At 30.8% G+C, this 23587-nt stretch overlaps 2 protein-coding genes across 4 annotated transcripts in view; one reads left to right on the forward strand and one right to left on the reverse strand.

Annotated features, from left to right (window-relative positions):
• The window catches only part of LOC142328938 (lipase 3-like), a 104732-nt gene that overhangs the window by 14010 nt on the left and 67135 nt on the right, over positions 1 to 23587 (forward strand). Inside the window, exon 1 of one of the 3 annotated variants that reach the window (XM_075373120.1) lies at positions 19125 to 19213. The exons of the other annotated variants lie outside the window; for them this stretch is intronic. The gene's annotated coding sequence lies outside the window, so the exon portion shown is untranslated. Of the gene's footprint in view, positions 1 to 19124; positions 19214 to 23587 lie in introns of those variants that run through there. 3 annotated transcript variants of the gene reach the window in all.
• On the reverse strand, positions 1765 to 17747 carry LOC142329426 (solute carrier family 2, facilitated glucose transporter member 3-like). The gene is made up of 2 exons (XM_075374045.1): positions 17587 to 17747; positions 1765 to 5811 (listed from the first exon to the last, which is right to left on the reverse strand). The coding sequence occupies exons 1-2, from the start codon at positions 17592 to 17594 to the stop codon at positions 4404 to 4406; spliced, it is 1416 nt and encodes a 471-aa protein (XP_075230160.1). The 5' UTR covers positions 17595 to 17747; the 3' UTR covers positions 1765 to 4403.

The raw sequence follows: 23587 nt of genomic DNA on the forward strand, positions 1-23587 counted from the left end.
ACTCTTGACATGTAATTGGCAAAGAAGTGCCATTCCACCTCGGTACCAAAGTTGTCGTTAAGTTATGTTATATTCACAAACATTTTATGATTTTTATATTGTGCTGCTGAGCCATCTTATAAGTAAATTAGTTTATTCACAACATTAAACGTTTCTTCTAAAAATTGAATTATTTATTCAATTCAATTATTATGGACTGATATTGTCATGCTTAAGGCAGCAAGACATAATAAAATTATTATAAAAGTGTCTGAAAATCCTTCATGTTTAAAATAAATAGTGAAATGATGAATTGTAGCCTGTAGATTGTTCCAGTGAAACTCTTGGGTCCATCTTGTAACACAAATGAATAATTTTCAGCAAAGTCACATAATATGATAAAGATTCCGGGTTCAATTACAGTTTTACATTTTTTAAAGAAGTTTGACTGCTGAAAAGCAATGAATGAATGAATGGCAAATGAGAATTTATAATTTTTCAGTAAATGAATCAATAAAATCTTGTATGTTGTTTCTAAAATTGAACGATCCGGTTGATATCCATTGCTTCAAAGTTATTTTGTCCACAGAATTTTCAACAAATAATAAAATCTAAAATGTTTTTAAAATTGTCAAAATCTGGACAACAATTCTTACACCCACAAAGATAACAAATTTCTTGAGGTGGATTACAAATCATTTGTGCCACACAGTGTTTATAAGAAGTGAAATAATTGCTGGACAGTCTTTTGTTACATAATTTCATGTACATCCTTCAAACATTGATTTCATTTTCTGATGCATAACGCACACAAATACACTATGAGTTCCCTGCTGTCTGCTAAAACACAATTTTTAGGACATAAAGCAGCAAAGATAGAAAACCCAGTTTTAATACCTGTATGATATCTCTTTCAGATTAGCCGTACTAGTCTTTTGAACTTTAAAGTTTCCGCAAGGTGATTTGATTGTGGCAGTCTTTATCGCCTGGCATTATACGACTTAAATCATCTGATGTATAAAACGCTTGAACACATCAAACTATGTTTTGTTCCAGACGCTTTCCAGGTTTAGGGTTCAGTGATGACAGAATCCATTTTTTTTACTAGTTGTTTTGCCTGTCTTATAATGTAATTGGTAGTTCCTGGAAATTCATCTTGCGCTTTTTTGATGCTCCAACTTCATGAAAGAAGAGTAAGAATTGTTGTTATTTTAAGACTTCTGTCCTTTGTGCGATTAAATTTTTCTTTCAACTGTACCAAGATTTCACTATCGGGTTCAACTTAGGATGAAGTCTCAGAGTTTTTACTAGCTACATTGTATATTTTTCCCCTCATTGATGACTCAGTTTTTGCAATCTTTTTGGCAGGATATGTTTTCAGATTCAACCAAACCACACCTAGCCAAACTATTCCTAAAGGCATAATCAGACACGTCATCTTCAACCCAAACTCCCCCTGACCCCTCTTCTTCAGACCACTCAACTGTTTAGCTGTAAGAATGCATAGTATAAGCCAGAAATTTCCCTGACTGACCTACAGAATAAAACTGGAAAAATTACAAAGCTAAAAGATAAAAGCATTAGATTTAAACAAAAAACAGACAAACGACAAAATACAACGAAGAGGGTGTTTACGGATGAAGAAAAGAAAGCAAGATCTGAACGGATGAAGAAATACTGGGCAGCTCGAAAGAGTAAAATAACACGCTTTTCTCAGAAAAGATCCAACTAAAATTGACTTAAGTGGTCCCATGTTGGCCGTAAAAGCATAATAATAATAATAATAATAAGCCAGAAAAGTGAATATATTATATTAATTTTTTATTTAAAAAAAATTATTTTACCACATTTTTACAATTTTTCAACTAAAAATTATATTGAAATATATATTTTTTTGTATTCAGTCATTTAACTGGTTTTATGCAGCTCTCCAAGATTCCCTCTCTAGTGCTAGTTGTTTCATTTCGGTATACCCCCTACAACCTACATCTCTAACAATTTATTTTACATATTCTAAATGTTGCCTGCTACACAATTTTTTCCTTCTACCTGTCCCTCCAATATTAAAGCGACTATTCCAGGATGCCTTAATATGTGTCTTAATATGTGCCTATGAGTCTGTCTCTTCTTGTAGCTGTATTTTTCCAAATGCTTCTTTCTTCATCTATTTGCTACAACACCTCTTCATTTGTCACTTTATCCACCCATTTGATCTTTAACATTCTCCTATAGCAACACATTTCAAAAGCTTCTAATCTTTTTTTCTCAGATACTCCAATCGTCCAAGTTTCACTTCCATGTAAAGCGACACTGCAAAGTATACTTTCAAAAATCTTTTCCTGACATTGAAATATAATAATATTAATATTAAAAAAAAAAAATATATATATAGAATATATTAATATTAAAATGAACATTATTTTCAGATTCAGCATAAAAAAATAGAAATCAATAATCAAAAGTTAAAAAACGTTCCAGAAACCAAATTTTGCAGGCTTTTGTATTTATTTGTTAGGTTATAAAATAAAATTTATGTTTTTAAAACACGATGTACTGTATTCATATATTGCAGAATACCAACATTGTTTCCAGTTTTATTACAGCTGTTAGTGCTATTTTAATTACTACTAATGTTACCATGCAACTGAGTTTCTCTTACAGAGTATAGACAGTTTGATTAATGACTAACTGTACTTTCATTGTAACTATATTTTTTTCCATAATTTAAAGGGATACGTGAATTTGTTACTTTACTTCTCTAACTCTCTCACTCTTTCATATGCATTTCATATTACCTAAGTAACTGTAGTAATGGATAACATCAGTCAGAATTGCTTTCTGTAAGAGTAGTGATATTCAAAATAGGCTTGAATATTGGCTTTGATGCAAGCAGTGATATATGCTTTCTCAATAACGAATGTGTGAAACCAGCAGAGATTATTTATAGATTGCAGTAGCAGTACTGTAAGAGAGCTTTGAGTGGAACTAGATTGAATGGATAGATTGCTTTAAAAATGTTTCTTTATGATAAGTAACAGAAAGATAGTCCTTTAAATTTCTTTAAATTTTTAAAAATTCTGTGCTTGCTAAGTTTCACATTATCTGACAGACTTTACAAAAAGCAATAATAAACAATATTAATTTGAAGAAAAGGCAAAATACTACTAGCTATGATTCCAACAAGATGAGCCACTTTGACAGAACTTGTTAATATTTTATAACCTGTTTCCAGTTCATATTATCTCCAGATTCAGCAATATTTTGTGACCAGCTCACTTCCCAGCTGCCAGCTATTGATTAGTTCTATGTGGATACTTCAAAAGTTGAGTTTTTCCAACAGGCCTCATATCATAAATGAAACAAAAGAGAAAATCTGCCGTGAATTAACAGCATCATAACTGAATTCTTCAGAATGTTATACCAATTTTTGCATTTATAAGAAAGGAATATATTTTTAAACATAGGAAAACAAGTTGCTCAGAATTGATCTCACATTATATATATCTTAAAATAAAATAAAAAAAAATATTACATTTTGAAATGTGTCAGTTCCTTTTGACTGTATTTTGTATTGATCGATTCTGTTTAAATTTCTGTGTATGGTTTATAACGTAATACAGTAGTGAAATGTGTAATCATTTTCTTACAATACATATGTGTAGGGCTACATGTAATTTGTATAATGTGTGGTAGTGCATATACATAACTCAAAATAAGAATTTATTTCAAATGAAAAGTAATGTTTTTATATGTATAGTATTATATACTATTACGTGAACATAACACAATTCAAATTATGAGTTTACTTCAAAACAAAAGTAAAATTTTTATATGAATGGAATAACATTTTTATATGAGTACTGGAATGTTTGCCACACTTCCTAGTGGCTACATAATACTTTTAATATAAGGTATGTTTAATGTTAATTTCGCAAGTGAAAAGTAACCTTTTGCAATAAGCATTTAGAAACACGGTTCCCATACAATTTTACAAAGAATTGCTGTTTAATTTCAGAAAGATATATTGAGAAAACTGGTTATTGCCACATTCTACAATCATCAGAGATGATTGCATAATTCCATAGGTCACCTGAATTACACTACAATAATGAGGTCTACTTATGTTATTGTACTTCACTATCATGTTATTGTACTTCACTATCATGGTCTTCTTAGAATTAGATTAATTTTTTTCCTTTTGAAAAGAAACTAAAAGTTTAGTAGCATGGAACAATTAAATAAATAGCTTATCTGCAAAAATGTGTATTCTTTCTCATTTTTTGTTTTAAAAATCAAAGTTTTATTGTTACAAAAGTTATTTTCACTAGGACAAAACATTTTGTTGTCATACATGTAAAAGGTTTTCTTATCGTGTATAAAATATTATTTACAGTGATTACGATTTATTTTAATAGTTTATCTTATTACTGGAAGTTTGCTGAAATCTCCTCATATGTCTTATTCTTTGTTTCTGGTACTTGTATCAGTATGTATAAAAAGAATAGTATTTGTAAAACAGCAAATATAATGAATACTAGCGGCCCAAGTATCGCCTGTATAGGTAAAAACAGGAGACTTACACAAAAATTTGCAATCCAGTTTGCAGCAACTGCTAAACTTGCTGCTAGTGGTCTTGCATCTTGAGTGAAAAATTCTCCTACTAAAAACCATGGAATTGAGCCAGCACCGATTGCAAAAGATACTACAAACAGTATAACCAATACGACACTTATTGCTGAAAAAACACTAACTTCATTAATGAATTTTAATGTAACTGTCAAAGCACAAGTCACTAGGAACATAAACCCAAAGCCAGCCAATAATAAAGTTTTCCTTCCAAAAATGTCTACTAGGAATAGCGATATGATTGTCATTAAAATATTCATGGCACCCATACCTAAAGTTCCATTTTGTGCTGCTTCTTGACTGAATCCTGCATCTCTGAAAGTTGCTGTCGAGTAATAAATAACAGCATTTATACCTGATAATTGCTGTGCCAACATTATACAAATACTTATTATTAATGGTTTCCTTAATATTTTTTGTGAGAACATTTGTCCACATGTTGTTTTTCCTAATGATTGCTCTTTATCACATTCAGCTTTTATCTCATTTAATTCTTCATCTATATTATCACCTCTTAGCCACACTAATGCCGCCTTTGCCTTTTCTTCCTTTTTTGTGCCATAAAGATATTTTGGTGTTTCTGGGCAACAAGGTAGTAAAAGCATTTGTCCTACAGCTACTATTGAAATCAAACCTAGTAATATTGGCCATTTGCTATCTGTTCCTAGTACGAAATCTAACCCGCAGATTTGGGAAATTAAAATAGATATAGTTACAATTAACTGATAAACTGAACCGATAGCTCCTCTCATAACTGTTGGAGCTATTTCTACTAAATACATAGCGCATAAGCCTGAATTTAATCCACAATTATAGCCTGTAAAAAATCTACCTACTACAAACATTTCTGGTGAATTGAATTTTTTTGAAAAGCCCATGAGGAGTCCTGCAATAATTGCAAATATGTTGTTTGCTATCAGACCACCTTTTCTTCCAAGAATAGATGCATAAAGCGATGTCATTAATCCTCCAAGGATACCACCAACACAATAAATACTTACTGCAAATGACCACAGGAAAGTAATGAAATTTTCATCGGCTTTCTTGCCTGATCGTGTTTCATATACTTCCGACATCCACTCTGATAGTAACTTCCCTGGAGCATTCACCACTCCAGTATTGTACCCATGCTGAAAACCAGATCCAACTCCTGCTACTATTGTTGCAAACAGTAGTTTTACTGTTAAACCCATGGGTACAGTGTACCTAAAGAAAAATAATTAAAATGTGAGAAATTTTATTAGGTATATGCTGCTTTTGTGTCATACATTTACATACTTTTAATCATTCATTCGCTTACACACAATGTGATTAATCGATAGGTTATCATTTACTATATGTAACAATACATTTCACTCCAAATGTAATTTATAGATTATAATATATTTAATGTACAAAAATTTGGTCTTTAGAAAATTTGGTTTATAGTGTATTCCAATTATCCAATTTTTCCAGGTTTTTTCCATGTAAATGGATTATTTTCTACATACTCCTGAAAAAGATGACATTGCATACTCCTGATCCTTTTTTGATGACATTTAGCCGAGTATAAACCAGTACCGTAATAAAAAAAATAAAAACTATATGTTAGTATAGAATAGTCACGGAGAAAAGATTTTTTTCCTGGGCGCACAAGAAAGTGTCATTATCAGTGCCTTTACACAATATTAATACAGTAAGCGATCAAATATTCAGAATTAACTATTAAAAATTAATTTAAAAAAAAACTAACAATAATATAAAACCACAGTGTAGATCTAAAACACCTATGTTTATATACTAAAGGTAAAATAAAACTAATAAATAGACGAGAAGCATCATTATATGAATAATTAAATATTTGAATGCAAATGGATGGCCTTAATAAATCATTAGATATTTGATAACATATTCTCATTGTTCAGTAAGATATTTTGGATGTTAGCCCCCTAGTTTAAACCTCCATCGCAATGCCACATTACTGACACAGTTCAAAGGATATGGTGTACATTAGCTGGAAGTCACAGCAAACACAAACTGGTGCTTTGATCCGCTTCTCGAGGTGCCCTATTCACAAACTCCAAATAATAACCTTTCAAAGGTTATTCCTCTTGAAGAGCTCCACAGCGAGACAGTGTTCTTAACCGGATGAAGTTTTTTGTTTAAGGTATCATCATTCTATTCACTTGGACCACCCTCATAAGAAAACAGGCAGGATCATCAGAAACAATACGATTAGCAAATGGAGGCTGCAAACAAGCCTCTTTTGCCGCGCTATCAGCGTGCTCATAGACTGCAATTCCAATAAGGTTTGGGATCCAACAGAAGCTCATATTTGTGTTACAATGCGTCAACATTGTAACTCTTATCGTTTATCAGAAAAAATAAACAAATAAGACGATAGAGTGAATCTCACAGATAACATAGATCGGCATAGAGATGGACTTTATGATATCTTTGTACAGACGGTCAAATATTCTTATAAATCTACAGATATTTTGTTGTAGGTTTCACAAGTGACTTGCTCACAGCAGTACCCTCAGTCAGTCAGTAAGGATGTATTATTATCTAATGCTAAAGTAGTACAATGTTTTTGACATCCTAGTTTCACAACCGCATCCTACTGACACAAACATTTTACTTGTATGTATGTGAATTTTAAGCGTTTGTGGCATTATAATACCGTAGTAGATGTTTTAATTTTCACGCAGTAGGTATCAAATTGCCTCTTTCTAGAACCGACAAAGATCGGTTGTATGACAAAAGTAGCAGACTCTTACTTGCACTTTTTTTTTTGAACAGAAAAGTCAAAATTTATTTATGAAATATTCAGTACTGAACAGTTACCTAAATTAATAATAAGAAAATAAATCCTGAAAAGAGTTCAGCTAAAAATGTTTTTCATTTTCATATTTTTTAAACAAATCAGAGGAAGTATTGAAAGTGTTATTCTTTTATCTTTATTCATTTTTGAGAATGTTTAAAAGAACTAAAATATACACTTTTCCATCAAAATTTTATTTTGATTTAAAAAACTGGATTGAGTTTTTAACAGCTTGAGGCTGTGCAATACATCTTAGGATTTAAAAAAATTGTCTTTTTCGATTTCCATTATGTCAGATTGCAAGGTGTCAAATCACATGTGTGTGGTGATCATTAATTCAATCATTCCTTAGCACCCTACCCGTTTAGGAAACGTTTGCGGATATATTGTTGATTTTATGTTTTTGTTTTCAGCAATCAGAAATAACCCTTTCTAGATTATGTTTAAGGGCTCTTTACTAATGTTAAGGAACAGGTTATTCCTATTTCTGAAATGAATATAATTCTACACCTATCTCTGATCATGAACAGAGGATCTCCAAAGCCTTATTTAGTATTTTCTGATTTTACGTTAATCTTAAACAAATGTGATAGTTCAGTATTGAGATAAAGGGAATAAATGTTACTAGGTATTCTTGAACGGCAGCAGTATCTTTCACGGACACTGCAGCATAGTAAGCCATCTTTTTGTGGACTTAAATGCTATTATTTTCGGTGCGGATACAAAAATGAAACGAATAACAGTTAAATAACAATGATTATTACCTACTTTAAAAATCAAAATTTCCCGCCTGTTATTGTGAGCGTTACAAAATTGAAATCTGCAGAGAAAACCGGTTTTTAGTTCATTGTGTATTTAAAAATAATTATATGAAGACAAAATTTAATTTAAACACATACGCACAGTAGTAGAATCAATTTTTGCAAATTATAAAAACAGGACGTGCATGCTATGATATTAAAGACGGCTCTTAAATTTTTTGTAAAATTCACAATTTCAACGTGCTTAAACGATATGAAATTTATAAACTGAATTTAACAAAAATTAGTTATTATATGAACCGGTAGAACACAGATTCAATTTTTTGATTTCACACATACTAATTCTAAAATTACGTGTAATAATAGTTGAAATTCTTATTTTGTAGTACGACTTAATTTATTAAAAAGATATTCTATATTTAGGTTTTGATTTAACGAAATTTTTAGAACGTTTCATTTATTCTAATCGTTATTTATTTAATGATTGTTAATTATTTATTAAAAAAATGATTCTATCTGTATTGTTTATCTTAAATACAGTCAAATGTTTATTTAATATTACATTTGAATTTTTTTACTGAAATTAATCTTTTTGAGATTCATATTATTCCTATTATTCTTATTTTAAGATTTGTAAGTTCAATAATTAAATGCTATTAAATATAAATATATGCTATTGATTAATTTAAATGCTATTAAATAAACAACCGAGTACAGGGTATATTGAAATAAGAGAATTAAGGTAATATTTCTTATCTCAGTATTCTACACTATATGGCTTATTATATTTAATTATATATATATTTTTTTTTTGTAAATTATTGTGATTACAAAAATAAGACTGTTGCAAAATCTTAAAAAAAAAAAAATGCTTGCTTAAGATATTATAGTGCGCATTTCTGATATGCTTCAATTTTAAAATTTCTTTTCTTTTTTAAAAAAAACAAGTAATTTAATCTGTAACCTTGACAAGAATTATACTTGGATTGCCTCATTTGCTATCGTGAAAAGTTTTGGCTTTTTATTGTACCTTCTTAAATTTTTTTTCAGTAACTAGATATCAAGAGAATTAAAAATTACAAAGATTTTAATTTAATAAAATATTTTTGCAGTCGATTCTCAAAATTATTCGATAATATTTTTTCTAAATAAAAGCAAACGATTTGGTTTTAATTCTAATAAATGTCATACTATGCAAATTACTGCTAAAATAACTACATACAAGTAGTAACACGAGCAATTTTGACTTCAGCGGAGAAAAACATTCCCAAAACCACCGAAAATTCTAGAAAACCCACAGTACCGTGGTGGAGCGTCGATGTACGTATAGCGATTAGCGAGAAAAAGAAGGCCTTTAATTTATTCACGAAACGTCCAGCCCAGGATTATTTAATATCTTATAAGAAACATTGTGCTTACGCAAGAAGTACTACATTGTCTACGAAAAGAGCATCCTGGGAGGCATATGTGACCTCGCTCGATCGATAGCAGGATGTCTGCCGCGCTAGTATGGCTAAGGTTAAGTCTATAGCTGGCCGTTCCGACAACCGTTCGGTAGACACGCTTGACGAAGCCGGTGTCGTTATGATCGATCAGAAGGCTATTGATAAATTAACTGTTAGCCGATCAGTTGGAAACCGTGAGTAACGATGAAAATCATCGCATCGATTTCATTCGCATCGCAAGAGAACAACTGGTGCTAAAATTTGTGATAGACAGCGAGGTTTTTTTCGACGTACCTGTCTCATTCGTCGCATTCGGTTATGTTCTGCGAGACTCCAGTGATACTTCACCTGGATATGATGATATTCCGTATGCGTTCGTCAGAAATCTTAAAAGACTATGATAAATCGTGGATATTACGCTTGCTTAATAGGATATGGGCCTCGGCCTAATATCCACAGGTGTGGAAAGAAGCGGTGGTCGTACCGCTTTTGAAACGGGAAAGATCCTTTAGGTGTTAAACGTTACAGACGATATCTGTAACATCGTGTATCGGCAGACTCTTAGAGAAAATAATAAATTTTCGTTTAGTGTGGTTATTGAAAAGGAAGCAACTTCTTTCATCGTAACCGGCTATAGAAAACGTCGTTCTGAGACTGGCAGTATGATAATTCTTGAGAGCGGTGTACAGTATGCTTTTATTAACATATAGCACACCTCGTAGGCGTATTTTTCGCCGTGAAAAATTATTTGTCATGACCTGGAGCCATGGGATCCTGAAATAAATGCATGAATGGGGCCTACTTGGAAATCTCCCCGTGATTATTGCCAGCTATTTAAGCCGGCAAACTATGAAAGTAGCCTCGGCAATACCTATTCGACAACTAGGCAATTGCAAAATGTAATTCCGCCAGGATCACCCCTCAGCGGTACCCTGTTTCCAACTGCTCTCAATAGGGTTCTACAAACAGTACCGATCGACATTGGTAAATTTATGTCTGTCGACAATCGGCCGATCTTCTATGCCAGCACGAAGACTGCAATGGTCCGGATTAAGTTGCAACAAGCAATCGATGATATCGTCCATGCGGCTGAAAGGTCTGGCTTTAGGTTCTCAACCGAAAAATCATGTGCCGTACACTGTCGCTTTAGAGGAGCACACCCTAGTTCATGACTGATGATGAAGGGTCTCCGTTAAAGCCCCAATTGGCAAGGAACGGAGGGAGTGGTGTAGCGACTAAACACGTTACGAGGCAGGATCTTCTCCCCTCGGGAGGGGAATCGAGATGATAATGAAGGGTTCCCGTTAAAGCCCGACAGGGCTATGAACGGGGGGGGGGAGGGTGCGGCGACCGGAACGTCCCTAGGCGGGTATCCTAAGGGGTTGGGATAATGATGAAGGGTGTTTAGATTCCATATAAAGAGCAGGTGAGGTTTTTGGGGTTGGTCTTCAATAGAGGCCTTACATGACGTCCTCATATACGTCAATTAGTGACAAAATGCAAACTACAATTAAACATACTCAAATGTATGTTGAATATTAATTGCGGATCGGATCGACTACTCCGTCTGCATTACTCCTTGATACGATCACAGATCGACTATGGCTGCATTGTTTATTCCTCAGCTCGAAAGAGCTGTCTAAAAGCCTTAGACTTGATACAAAACGCCGGAATACGATATACTACTGAAGCCTTCTGCACCAGTCCAGTCGATAGCCTTACAAGTGAATCTGGATTGTCTCCGCATCGCTTTCGGATAGACGTCCTGTTATTGCGCTATGCGGTCACTGCCGCATCATGTAAATGAAATGGCGTTTACAAGACACTCTTTCCAAACAGCTTACAACCGATGTCAGACCTATAACAGGTCGCCCGAAATCAAGAGTCGAGAATGAATGAATAAGTACGGCATCGTACTTCCCAGAGTTGTTGAATCAACGGTGTGTGAATCACCACTGTGGCTACTTCCGTCAACACTGTCGATTGGCTTTAGCATCTTTTAAGCAATGTAATTCTCGACTTGGAGAGATTGTGGGCGAACACGACCAGTAGCTCTTTTTATACATGGATGGCTCTAAGATAGCGCACGGGGTCGGTAGTGCCTTCCATTGTGTAGGCATTAGACATTCGTGGTCCTTACCGGCTGCTGCGTCTGTTTTTACTGCGGAGTTGTATACCATCTGGCAAGCTCTGAGGTATTGTGAGCACTATTGTGTAACATCTCTTTGATCTGCAGTGACTCTATGAGTGGTCTTCATTCACTGCGGATACATGCTCGATGGGTGCAAGTGATACTTGTATTGCTCAGAGTGCTAAGCAGGAAGGGGCAACGATGTACACCGGTGTGAATCCGGAACATTGCTGGAAACGAGGCAGCTCGAGTGGCTGCTGACGTGCTTGAGCACGAGAAAATTACAGTCAGACCTGGCGATGTTAAGTGTCACGGGTCTGCTTGTGTCAGACGTAAATGGCACGAAGCTTCAAGCTGAGGGCGTTGAATACTCAACGCCGTGAAGGACGCAAATGAGAACTCCTCGCAGATGGGCGAGTCCCTCTATGATCACGCGGAGAGAACAAGTTGTTATAACAAGGCTACGAATAGGAAATACGAACCTTACATCTAGCTATATGTTAGCTGGCGACAACCAGTTTGTAAGGAGTGTCAGAAACCGCTGATGGTCAAACACTTACTGGAAGATTGCGTCGTGTATGGAGGTCTGCTTCGTCAGTTTAAAATAGAGGGGGTAATGTCTGGAAGTAAAATATATTTAGTTATTTATTGTTTTCCACTTGTTTTTTGCTTACTGAGAGGAGAGCTTTTACATGTCACTAGTGTAATTCCTTTCAGTTGTGGTTTTATTTTGGGAATTGGCAAGGGCTAATGAAAAGCCCTAATCTATTCCCTGTAAAATAGTAATCTATTTCCTATAAAAAAAAAATTTACAAAATGACAAATTTAAAAAAAAAAATTTCCTTACGAAAAAATGTGAATAATCTTAAAAAAAAATATTCATCCTCTGGTAATTATAGAGATGTCCAATTAAAGCTAGCTTATTCCATTTTTGATGATAAATATATTTTTGAAACGTGTGAAAAAATGCCAAGCCTAACAGAGAACTTCTCAGTTGTACAGTTTGAAAATATTTGTAACAAGAACTTCTCAGATAAAAGGTAAAGAATACTAACAAAACCACTATGGTTGAACAGGTTTTGTTGATAAAATGACAAATAAGAGATATAATTTTAGTCAATAATTTGTATTTTTTTTATTTTTAACAAGGAATAAGGAAAAATATTTTTTCTATCCAAAAAATTAAAAGGGTTCGATTCCTGCTCAGACTTTAATATTTTTGGACGCTAAATTCATATTTTATCATTTATATTTTTATAAGTAAAACAGGCGGATGGATATTTGCTGTAATTGGTTGTTGACCTGTACTTGAAAAAATTAATAAATAAATAAGTAAAGATAAAATATTTATATATTCTCCAATTTTTTGGCTAGGTTATGGTATCTGATGTAACCTTCGAATTCATATTTTCTTTTTACTTTTTATGGTATTTCCTTAATAAATAACTGCATAAGTTGGAGACTATACATTTATTTTCTAATGAACAGTTCAGATGAAAAAATATGATAAATCCAAATTTATCAGTTTTTTTTTTTATAATTTAGTATGTTGATGCTTTTGTAGTGTAACTTGCTATTATTGTTCCTTCCAGAGAAATCTAAAAATTTATCAAAAAGTTTATCGGAGAAAGTTACATGAAATAGGAACAAACAAGTTACCTCCCATAAAAAAAAAAAGAATTTAATAAGTGCGTGAATCTCTTATATTTTTTTACTAAAAAAATATTGCAATTACTCTTTTCATTTGCTTTGCTTGTATTCACCCAGTCTTATTATCCCACAAAAATAATAATTTTGTTTTTTTAATGTAGGTCATGTGTATATCGTTTCTTTAATTTATAACTTGGATTATTTTGTGCTTGAATAATTCACTACATCACATAAATGCTTTAAGTTTGTGGGTGGAAGTATGAAAATGAAAACTTTGTAGCGAATGAAAAATCCCATGCCTGATGAAGTCAAACCTGGGAACACCAGATGAAAGATGAAGATGCTGTCACACCACCATGGAGTTCAGCTTATTTTCAAGGTTTCAGCCCCTTTTTTATCTCCATTATAACATTATGTTAACTGCTGTAGAGGAAAGGTAACTTTTCATCTGGGTAGCGGTTTTGAACTTGTGTTTTGGTCAAACATGGTGTTTTTGCTCACTAGAAAAATTAATTTCTTTTCAAGAAAAATGAAAAATCAGACTTGTCACCACTATAGAAATTAATCCCTATTGTATAATTTTGGAGATAATTTTTTTCTTTTTTTACTTTAATTTAGAGAAATGCAAGGTGGCAGTATAGAAAGTCATGTAGTTTTCTGCTTTGATTTATGCAGTTTTCATGTACCTATTACTGAAGCTTAATATTTACATTATGTCCGAGAAGTCATGTACCCTTAGACAAAATACTTTGTCTAGGGGTAAGAGGATTTCTTGGACATTCTGTACATCGCGCTTACAACAGAATATGTTAAAGTTAAAACATTTTGTTTCAAATATTTAACAAGTGGAAATTGTAAACTTATAATGAAAAATATGTAGTATGAGAATTATTCAGTTATTAACCTACCTAACTGTTGTATTCCTTTGTAAAATAAGACAATATAGTTAAATTCCTCTTAATCCTTCCAGTTTAAATGTCCATGTGATTACAATATTTGGTTTTAAGTTTAATTACCTATCTTGTCTTAGAATTTCAATTTTGTTTTAGAAATGTGTATAACGTTATGTGACAAGTTTATTTTTTATATTTTTATTTTAAATTGATACCATGATGATGTGAGGTTAAATTTTTATTTTTGTACATATTATTTATATTTGAATTATTTCACTTCCTAATCGTTAAATAGTGTTAATTTAAAAAGAAAAACCAAAAAACATTTTAACTTCTATAACTACTTAACACAATTATTTTAGGATAAATAAACATTATTATTATTCTTTTTATTTTACCATCTGTTTTTTTACGAGTACTAATCTATATTGTAATTCTTTTCTTATTACTACTAATGTTACTTCAGATGTTTTCATACAAAATGAAACACGGTACAGATGTAAAAATGAAATTAAATGATTAATTTTTATTATTCAATACTGGAAATAATTAAATACTGGTAGATTCTGGGTTTAAATCCAGAACTTTTTTTTATAAAAACTACTTTATATTGTACTTTTTATTTTTATTTACTTTTATTTTAAATATGTACTTTGTAAAAAAAAAAATGTTTACATGAAATTTAATAGGCATACAAGGAAGTCATGTAGTTTCCACTTCAGATATTTTTCTGTACATATTTAAGCTATTCTTATGTTTTTAAAGTATTATTTTAAAAATGTTCTGTTTAATAATTTTGATTTTATTTTTAACATCTATACAGTTTTTACAAAATTATTGAAAATTTTTTACATTTTTTAAAGATGCTACAAAACTGAATTTTTGGAAAAAACTTTATGATTTTTTATAAATGTTTAATAAAATTGTTGTCATAACGAACAAAATTTTAATGTTTTAGACATCTGCAGAAATTTGTCACAAAATTACTGATGAAAATTATGTTTTTTTTAGTTCAACATGCTTCAGAATGTCAGCCACCATTGCAGAAGTATTCATCCATCAAAGATAATGTGTGTTGTTATAATATGAATATAATTTTATTACAACACATTTCTGTTCTGAAATATTGTCAAAATATGTGAAAAATTATTTTTTCTGATTAATATTCTACATAAGTTGTATGCTTTTGTATAGGAATATTGGAAACATTTTTATAGCATATAAAGTCAGTCTGATGAGAGTTTGAACCCAGGACTTTTTGGGTGAAAGGTTGAGTTGCAATCTCTGTACCGTGGAAGTTGCTATTTGCTACTTAAATGGATTCATGCACTTGTACTGTGCATGCTACTAAAACTACCTATTTTTATGTTTCTACGTAAAAAAAAAAAAGTTCCATTATTTAATTCCAAAATTGTAAGCCCATTCCTCTTATGATTAAATAGCAATTGTGTTAACTAAGAAGTGCATTTCTGGAGAAAATATTAAAATTAAGAATAATCTGAGTTTTATAATTTATAAATAAATAAATAAATTTACCCTTGTGTTGTTTCACCCTTGGTGATTCCATTGGAATTTTACTGGCATGTTTTAAAGCTGGTTTGCCATTACCTTCCAGTGTGGTTTATTGAAACTCAACCGCCAAAGAGCAATGATATACGTTATCTAGTATTCAAATCCATATAAAAGTAACTGTTTTTACTAGGATTTGAACCTTAGAACTTTCGACTTCAAAATCAGCTGATTTGCGATGACGACTTCATCACTAGACCGACCCGGTGGGTTTTTTTTTATAATCTACAAGTCATAAATAAACAGATTTTCTGGGTAATTTTCATTAGTAAAAGCTATAGGTTAAATTCTAAATTAGCAGTTTCAATAATCATTTTTTGGATGGTTTATTTTAACTGTATTATTTTAAATATGAATAAAAATTCTTGCACTGTGCTTCTCAGGTAGATTTATTATTGCTAATTCAGAGGCTAGTATTCTCATTAGTGAAAACTAAAATAATAATGGTACTCATAATATAACGTCAATATAATAATAAAGGTATATAAAAATAATTATTTCTTATTCAAGCGGTTAATGGCAGCTGCTTCTGTTAGGGAGTGTCAAAGAGGCATTAAACAAGCCTTGCTTGTAAGACATACCGAGGTCAGGACTGTTCTCATAAATCCATAAGATATTATTAAAAATAAATGTAAAACACATGATGTTTTATGTAAAATTAAGAAATAAATTTAAATTCAAATTTTAATGAAATTCAAACGGTCATTTAAGATCGAGTTTAAACTTATTAAATTACATCACAAATTAAAATTATAATTTGAAATCAAAGTTATAATTATTGATTTTTAAATTTATTTCATAAAAAAAAGAAGAAATTATATATTGTACTTGTTTCATACAACTGTAATGCATCTATGAATGGGTAAAGTATCACAGTATGAAGTACATAAAAACAGGACAAAAACCTCTTATGTTCACTTACTTTAGCGGAATCATTTGTTCTTCAATAGATATTTCACACTGGATAGATTAAAAAAAAATACATTTCATATCGTATCTCTTTTGATTTATCAAGATCGATAAATAATATTCAACAACAATAATAATACCAGTAAAAAAAAATCAGAAGTGATTTCTTGAAAAAATAAAAGAAATAGCAGTATACATCGTCTTTAAATTTTATCAAACCATACAATACAAATATTTTTATCTGAAACAAATGCTTTTACATATGAAAATGAGGACCTAATATGTTTCTGTTGCTATCTTTAATGTGACTTATTTAAAAGATCTTCTCAGCAGTTTACTTAAAACTAAGTGAAAGTATTAACTTTTAAAATTTAACTATTTATAAATAATACTAATTAAAAAAAAAAAAAATCAACTGGAAAAAAGTATGCTTTAAAATTTGTTATCTTATTTTGACATGATTTTATTTATTATTTTCACGTCTGCTTTATTTATTTCATATATATGCTTTTTTTTTAATTGATAAAGAAAATTTTAACGCTTTATTTATTTATTTTTTTTATTCTATGATACTGTCTTCATGAAGGTTTTCGTGATCCTTCCAGGCAAATAAATGTTGAGTTATTTCCTTTTTTGTATATAGATTAAGACATACATTTATGTGTACTGATAGATGTTTATGATGTTTAATTTGAATAAATTGTTGTGTATTTAATGTAGAATGTCCTGATGCAAATGAGAGATTTTTTTTACTTCAAGCATATTATAATAGAACATGTATAGTAATAATATGCATAGTTTGATTAACCTGTTTACTTACTTAGCCATTATCGGTTTTGTTTATTTTCTTCTTTTTAACTATTAATCAATATAGTTTTATAAAATATACTTAACACTTTATAAACATTTTAAAGAGATGTTTGTTTAACACTGTTCAAATCCGCTTGGTGTCTTGTATAGTACAAAACTAGAAATGTAATGATGATTTATCATGTTTTTCCTTGTATTTACATTAATTTATTCCGTCAATTATTTTTCAAGGTAAACATTTTTATCATTTACAACCTATTGATAAGGAAAATGACTAAAAAAATTATTGCAGTATTACTAGGTAATTAATTTTAGTATTTTACAAAGAAAATTTTAAAATATGTCTAATCAGTTGTTTTGCATTTCAGTATAACTTTTATGCATTTGTAATCTGAAGTTAATTATGTATGCAAATTTTTTTGTAATGACTATGAAATGTGACTGATTAGGTATAATTATACTTTATAATTTATGAATTAGATGGGATGTGAATAATACTTTTTACAGAAAAAAGAGTAAAAATGAATGAAAGAATGAGGAAATCTTGTTTTATTTATATAATTATTATCGACCGTCATCTATTATAGTCATGAAACATTAATAAATGCTAAATTCATGTAGTTATAATGCATTACATTCTACTTTGATTAACTGTTGATCTACAGGAAACTGGTTATTAAACCATTCAAATGGGTTTTAAGGGATTAATGTACTTTCTTATAAGTATAATATATTATTATTTCTTAATTTTTATATACCCTTGACAGATACTTGTACCTGAAAAATGTTTCTTTTAATGTAGACTTTATTGTTTAATCGTGTACAGACTACGTTGAAAAATTCTTGAATTTCTAATTAAAGTAGCTTTTTTATAACATCAAAAGTCCCATTTCATCAGTTCATCAAAAGTTCTTACTCGCTGCATAAAATTTTATTAACCAAAAGTATGTTTGATTTACATTTATTTATTTGAGTTTACTCTTAAAAACAATTAATTCTTCTTTGGAAAATTTTCTATGTACTTATTTTTCAGAGCAAAAGAAAGAAAGGTTGTAAAAGAATTCATTTTAATTGTGTTTATAATATAACCAGTAATAATATAACTTTCTATCAAAACTTTATCTTTCATTAATAATTTTGCACTAAGAATCAGATTATTTGTTATATTTACATTGTCTGTCAACATCAAGTTTCTAAAATCATAAATCATCTCTTATACAATAGTTTGATTGAAGTCCCAAACATCTAAGTTTTTATTTTGTTTTAGGAGTAACAGAACACATTATATATTATACTCATTTTTTATTGAAACTGAATGGGAAAAAAGAGAATGTTCTTAGTTTCGAATTAAAAAAAAACATATATATATATATATATATATATATATATATATATATATATATATATATATAGTAGTGTATTTACATTATGATATGTTTGAAATTTTTGTCTGCCATCTTGGATTTGCCATATTGAATCTTTTTTTTTTATAGGAAGGAGGAAATATGATAAATGATTTTAATGTAAAATTTTATGAGATAAACAAAGGTAAAAAAATGTTTCTTGATAAATGCCTTTGTTGTTGAGTTATAAGCAAAGTTGAAAAAACAGAAAAATGGTGGCAGCAATAAATCGAGGTAAAACTCTCCATAGTCACTTTTTTGTTTCATATTACTTTCAGAACTACATCCAATAACAAACTTTAAACAGTTTATGGTGAAATTAGTGGTCCAAACGCTAATAATAACAGCCTTCACAGGAATAAATAATAATAATAATAATAAACAATAACTGATGATGTGCAACATTACTGCAAATTATGAATGGCCTTGGTTAACTGATGTTATTTACTTTAATTATCACAATATTTAATTTAAAAATTTAGTTAAATGTTTTCAGTCCTAAATTACTTGATATGATAAATTTTAGAAAAAATTAAAATATTTTGAAATTTAAAAACTGTATTACAAGTTTTGAGTAGTAAATCAGCTGTTACTTTACAACAATATAATTTGTATTATTTTACAATAATGCGAGTAATTAAATTCTCATTTTGCCTTATTACTTCAACATACAAATACTGTATTTAATGTCTCTGAATTAAATATGTATTGGAAAATTAGTGGTTCAGATATTTGTTCTGTATTTGTTGTACTGCTTTAAAATATTTGTTCTCTAATGTAAATTTTATAGCTGTTATTATTATTATTATCGTCTTTGTTTATTCATTTAGTTTTATCTGATAATAATCCATCCTTTAAATGAAACTTAAACAACTGCTGTTGATATATTATAACTTTGTTTACAATAGGTACGTAATTTATTTAATAAACAGAGAACCAATAAGTAAATCAACTGTGATCAAGACAGTAGAACAATTTGAAGAAACCAGTTCTGTAAGAAATCTTCTGTGCATTAGAAGACTAAAAATTGCGTCTAATGATGCAAGTTCATTAGATGTTTCACAGATGTTTGTTACAAATGACATTTTTTAGACATTCTTTTGTTTTAATGAATCATTGATTAAAAAAAAGATATCTCGGGTATGGTTCCGTTAAATAAAATTTAGAAATTAAAATAAAAGTTTGTTGCTATCAATCTGCAGATTGGTTTGCAATGAATTTCCTGAGCAAGTCTCTTAGTTCTTCCTAGCTTGAGCAACGTTTATCATCCATGATCTATTTTACATACTTCAGTCTACCTGTTTCTTTGTGGTTTTTTCCTTCAATCATACCCTCAGTAATCAACATCAATAAAAAATTAAATGATGTAAAACGTGAATTTTAAACCTACAGCCTGCATCAGTGGTGTTTTTCAAGTCAAAAAGAAAAAATAGTTATAAAAATTTATCTTATTTTATTTTTTTTTTGTCTTGTCATTTGACTGGTTTGATGTAGCTCTCCAACATTCCCTATCTAGTGCTAGTCATTTTATTTCAGTATACCCTCTACATCCTACATCCCTAACAATTTGTTTTACATATTCCAAACATTGCATGCCTACACAATTTTTTCCTTCTACCTATCCCTCCAATATTAAAGCGACTATTCCAGGATGCCTTAATATGTGGCCTATAAGTCTGTCTCTTCTTTTAGCTATATTTTTCCAAATGCTTCTTTCTTCATCTATTTGCCACAACACCTCTTCATTTGTCACTTTATCTACTCATTTGATTTTTAACATTCTCCTATAGCACCGCATTTAAAAAGCTTCTAATCTTTTCTTCTCAGATACTCCGATTGTCCAAAATTCACTTCTATATAAAGCAACACTCCAAACGTATACTTTCAAAAATCTTTTCCTGACATGTAAATTAAATTTTGATGTAAACAAATTATATTTCTGACTGAAGGCTCGTTTCGCCTGTGCCATTCACCATTTTATGTCGCTCCTGCTTCGTCCATCTTTAGTAATTCTACTTCCCAAATAACAAAATTCTTCTACCTCCATAATCTTTTCTCCTCCTATTTTCACATTCAGTGGTCCATCTTCGTTATTTCTACTTCATTTCATTACTTTCATTTTGTTCTTGTTTATTTTCATGCGGTAGTTCTTACGTAGGACTTCATCCATGCTATTCATAGTTTCTTCTAAATCCTTTTTACTCTCGGCTAGAATTACTATATCATCAGCAAATCATTGCATCTTTATCTTTTCACCTTGTACTGTACTTCAAATCCAAATTTTTTTTTAACATCATTAACTGCTAGTTCTATGTAAAGATTAAAAAGTAACGGCGATAGGGAACATCCTTGTCAGACTCAATTTCTTATGACGGCTTCTTTCTTATGTTCTTCAATTATTGCTGTTGCTGTTTGGTTCCTGTAAATGTTAGCAATTGTTCTTCTATCGCTGTATTTGAACCCTAATTTTTTTAAAATGCTGAACATCTTATTCCAGTCTACGTTATCGAATGCCTTTTCTAGGTCTATAAACGCCAAGTATGTTGGTTTGTTTTTCTTTAATCTTCCTTCTACTATTAATCTGAGGCCTAAAATTGTTTCCCTTGTCCCTATACTTTTCCTGAAACCAAATTGGTCTTCTCCTAACACTTCCTCCACTCTCCTCTCAATTCTTCTGTATAGAATTCTAGTTAAGATTTTTGATGCATGACTAGTTAAACTAATTGTTCTGTATTCTTCACATTTATCTGCCCCTGCTTTTTTTGGTATCATTACTATAACACATTTTTTGAAGTCTGACGGAAATTCCCCTTTTTCATAAATATTACACACCAGTTTGTATAATCTATCAATCGCTTCCTCACCTGCACTGCGCAGTAATTGTACTGTTATTCCGTCTATTCCAGGAGCCTTTCTGCCATTTAAATCTTTTAATGCTCTCTTAAATTCAGATCTCAGTATTGTTTCTCCTATTTCATCCTCCTCAACTTCTTCTTCCTCTATAACACCATTTTCTAATTCATTTTCTCCATATAACTCACCCTTCAATATATTCCACCCACCTATAAATTTTACCTTTCGTATTATAAATCGGTTTACCATTTTTGTTTAACACATTATTGGATTTTAATCTATGTACCACAAAATTTTCCTTAACTTTCCTGTAAGCTCCGTCTATGTTGCCATGTTCATTTCTCTTTCCATTTCTGAACACGTTTAATCCACTCTTCTTTCACTAGTTTGCATTTTCTGTTTATAGTGTTTCTTAATTGTCGATAGTTCCTTTTACTTTCTTCATCACTAGCATTCTTATATTTTCTACGTTCATCCATCAGCTGCAATATATCGTCTGAAACCCAAGGTTATTTACCGGTTCTCTTTGTTCCGTCCAAGTTCGCTTCTACTGATTTAAGAATTTCCTTTTTAACATTCTCCCATTCTTCTACATTTTCTACCTTATCTTTTTTACTCAGACCTCTTGCGATGTCCTCGTCAAAAATCTTCTTTACCTCCTCCTCCTCAAGCTCTCTAAATTTCACCGAATCATCTGGCAATTTTTCGTCAGGTTTTTAAACCCCAATCTAGATTTCATTATCACTAAATTACGGTCGCTATCAATGTCTGCTCCAGGGGAAGTTTTGCAGTCAACGAGTTGATTTCTAAATCTTTGCTTAACCATGATATAATCTATCTGATACCTTGCAGTATCACCTGGCTTTTTCCAAGTGTATATTCTTCTATTATGATTTTTAAATTGGTGTTGGCAATTACTAAATTATATTTTGTGCAAAACTCTATAAGTCGGTCCCCTCTTTTATTCCTTTTGTCCAGCTCATATTCACCCACTATATTTCCTTCCTTGCCTTTTCCAATGCTCTTGCATTCCAATCTCCAACTATTATTAAATTTTCATTTCCTTTTATGTGTAATTGCTTCGTCAGTTTCTTCGTATACACACTCAACCTCATCATCATCATGGGCGCTTGTAGGCATATAGATGTTAACAATCATTGTCGGTTTAAGTTTTGATTTTATCCTTATTACAATGATTCTATTGCTATGCATTTTGAAAAACTCTACGCTCTTCCCTATCTTCTTGTTCATTACAAAACCTATTCCTCCCTGCCTATTATTTGAAGCTGAGTTAATTATTCTAAAATCACCTGACCAAAAAGTTGTTTTCCTCTTCCCACCGAACCTCACTAATTCCTACTACATTTACATTTATCCTTTCTATTTCCCTCTTTAGATTTTCTAATTATCAACCTTTTTAATCTTCTAATATTCCTCGCTCCGACTCATAGAATATTATTTTTTAATTTTCTGGTGACACCTTCCTTAGTAGTTCCCCACCCGGAGATCCGATCGGGGAACTAGTTTACCTCTGGAATATTTTACCAAGGAAGGCACCTCCATTACATGGGTTACATAGGAAAAAAAGTGAAATAAGGTATTTATAACTTACCTTAAAAAAGGAGGTTTTCAATTAATATTAAATTAATTAATTTAGTTTTAAGCAAAATCACTTCTTTCCTGGAAAGTTTGATCTACCTATAGATCTAAACTAGTACAATTAATCCAAATTGAATTTTTTTAATGTATGAAAAA

Source organism: Lycorma delicatula, chromosome 8 (genome assembly GCF_047948215.1).
Source record: "Lycorma delicatula isolate Av1 chromosome 8, ASM4794821v1, whole genome shotgun sequence".
Lineage (NCBI taxonomy): Eukaryota > Metazoa > Arthropoda > Insecta > Hemiptera > Fulgoridae > Lycorma > Lycorma delicatula.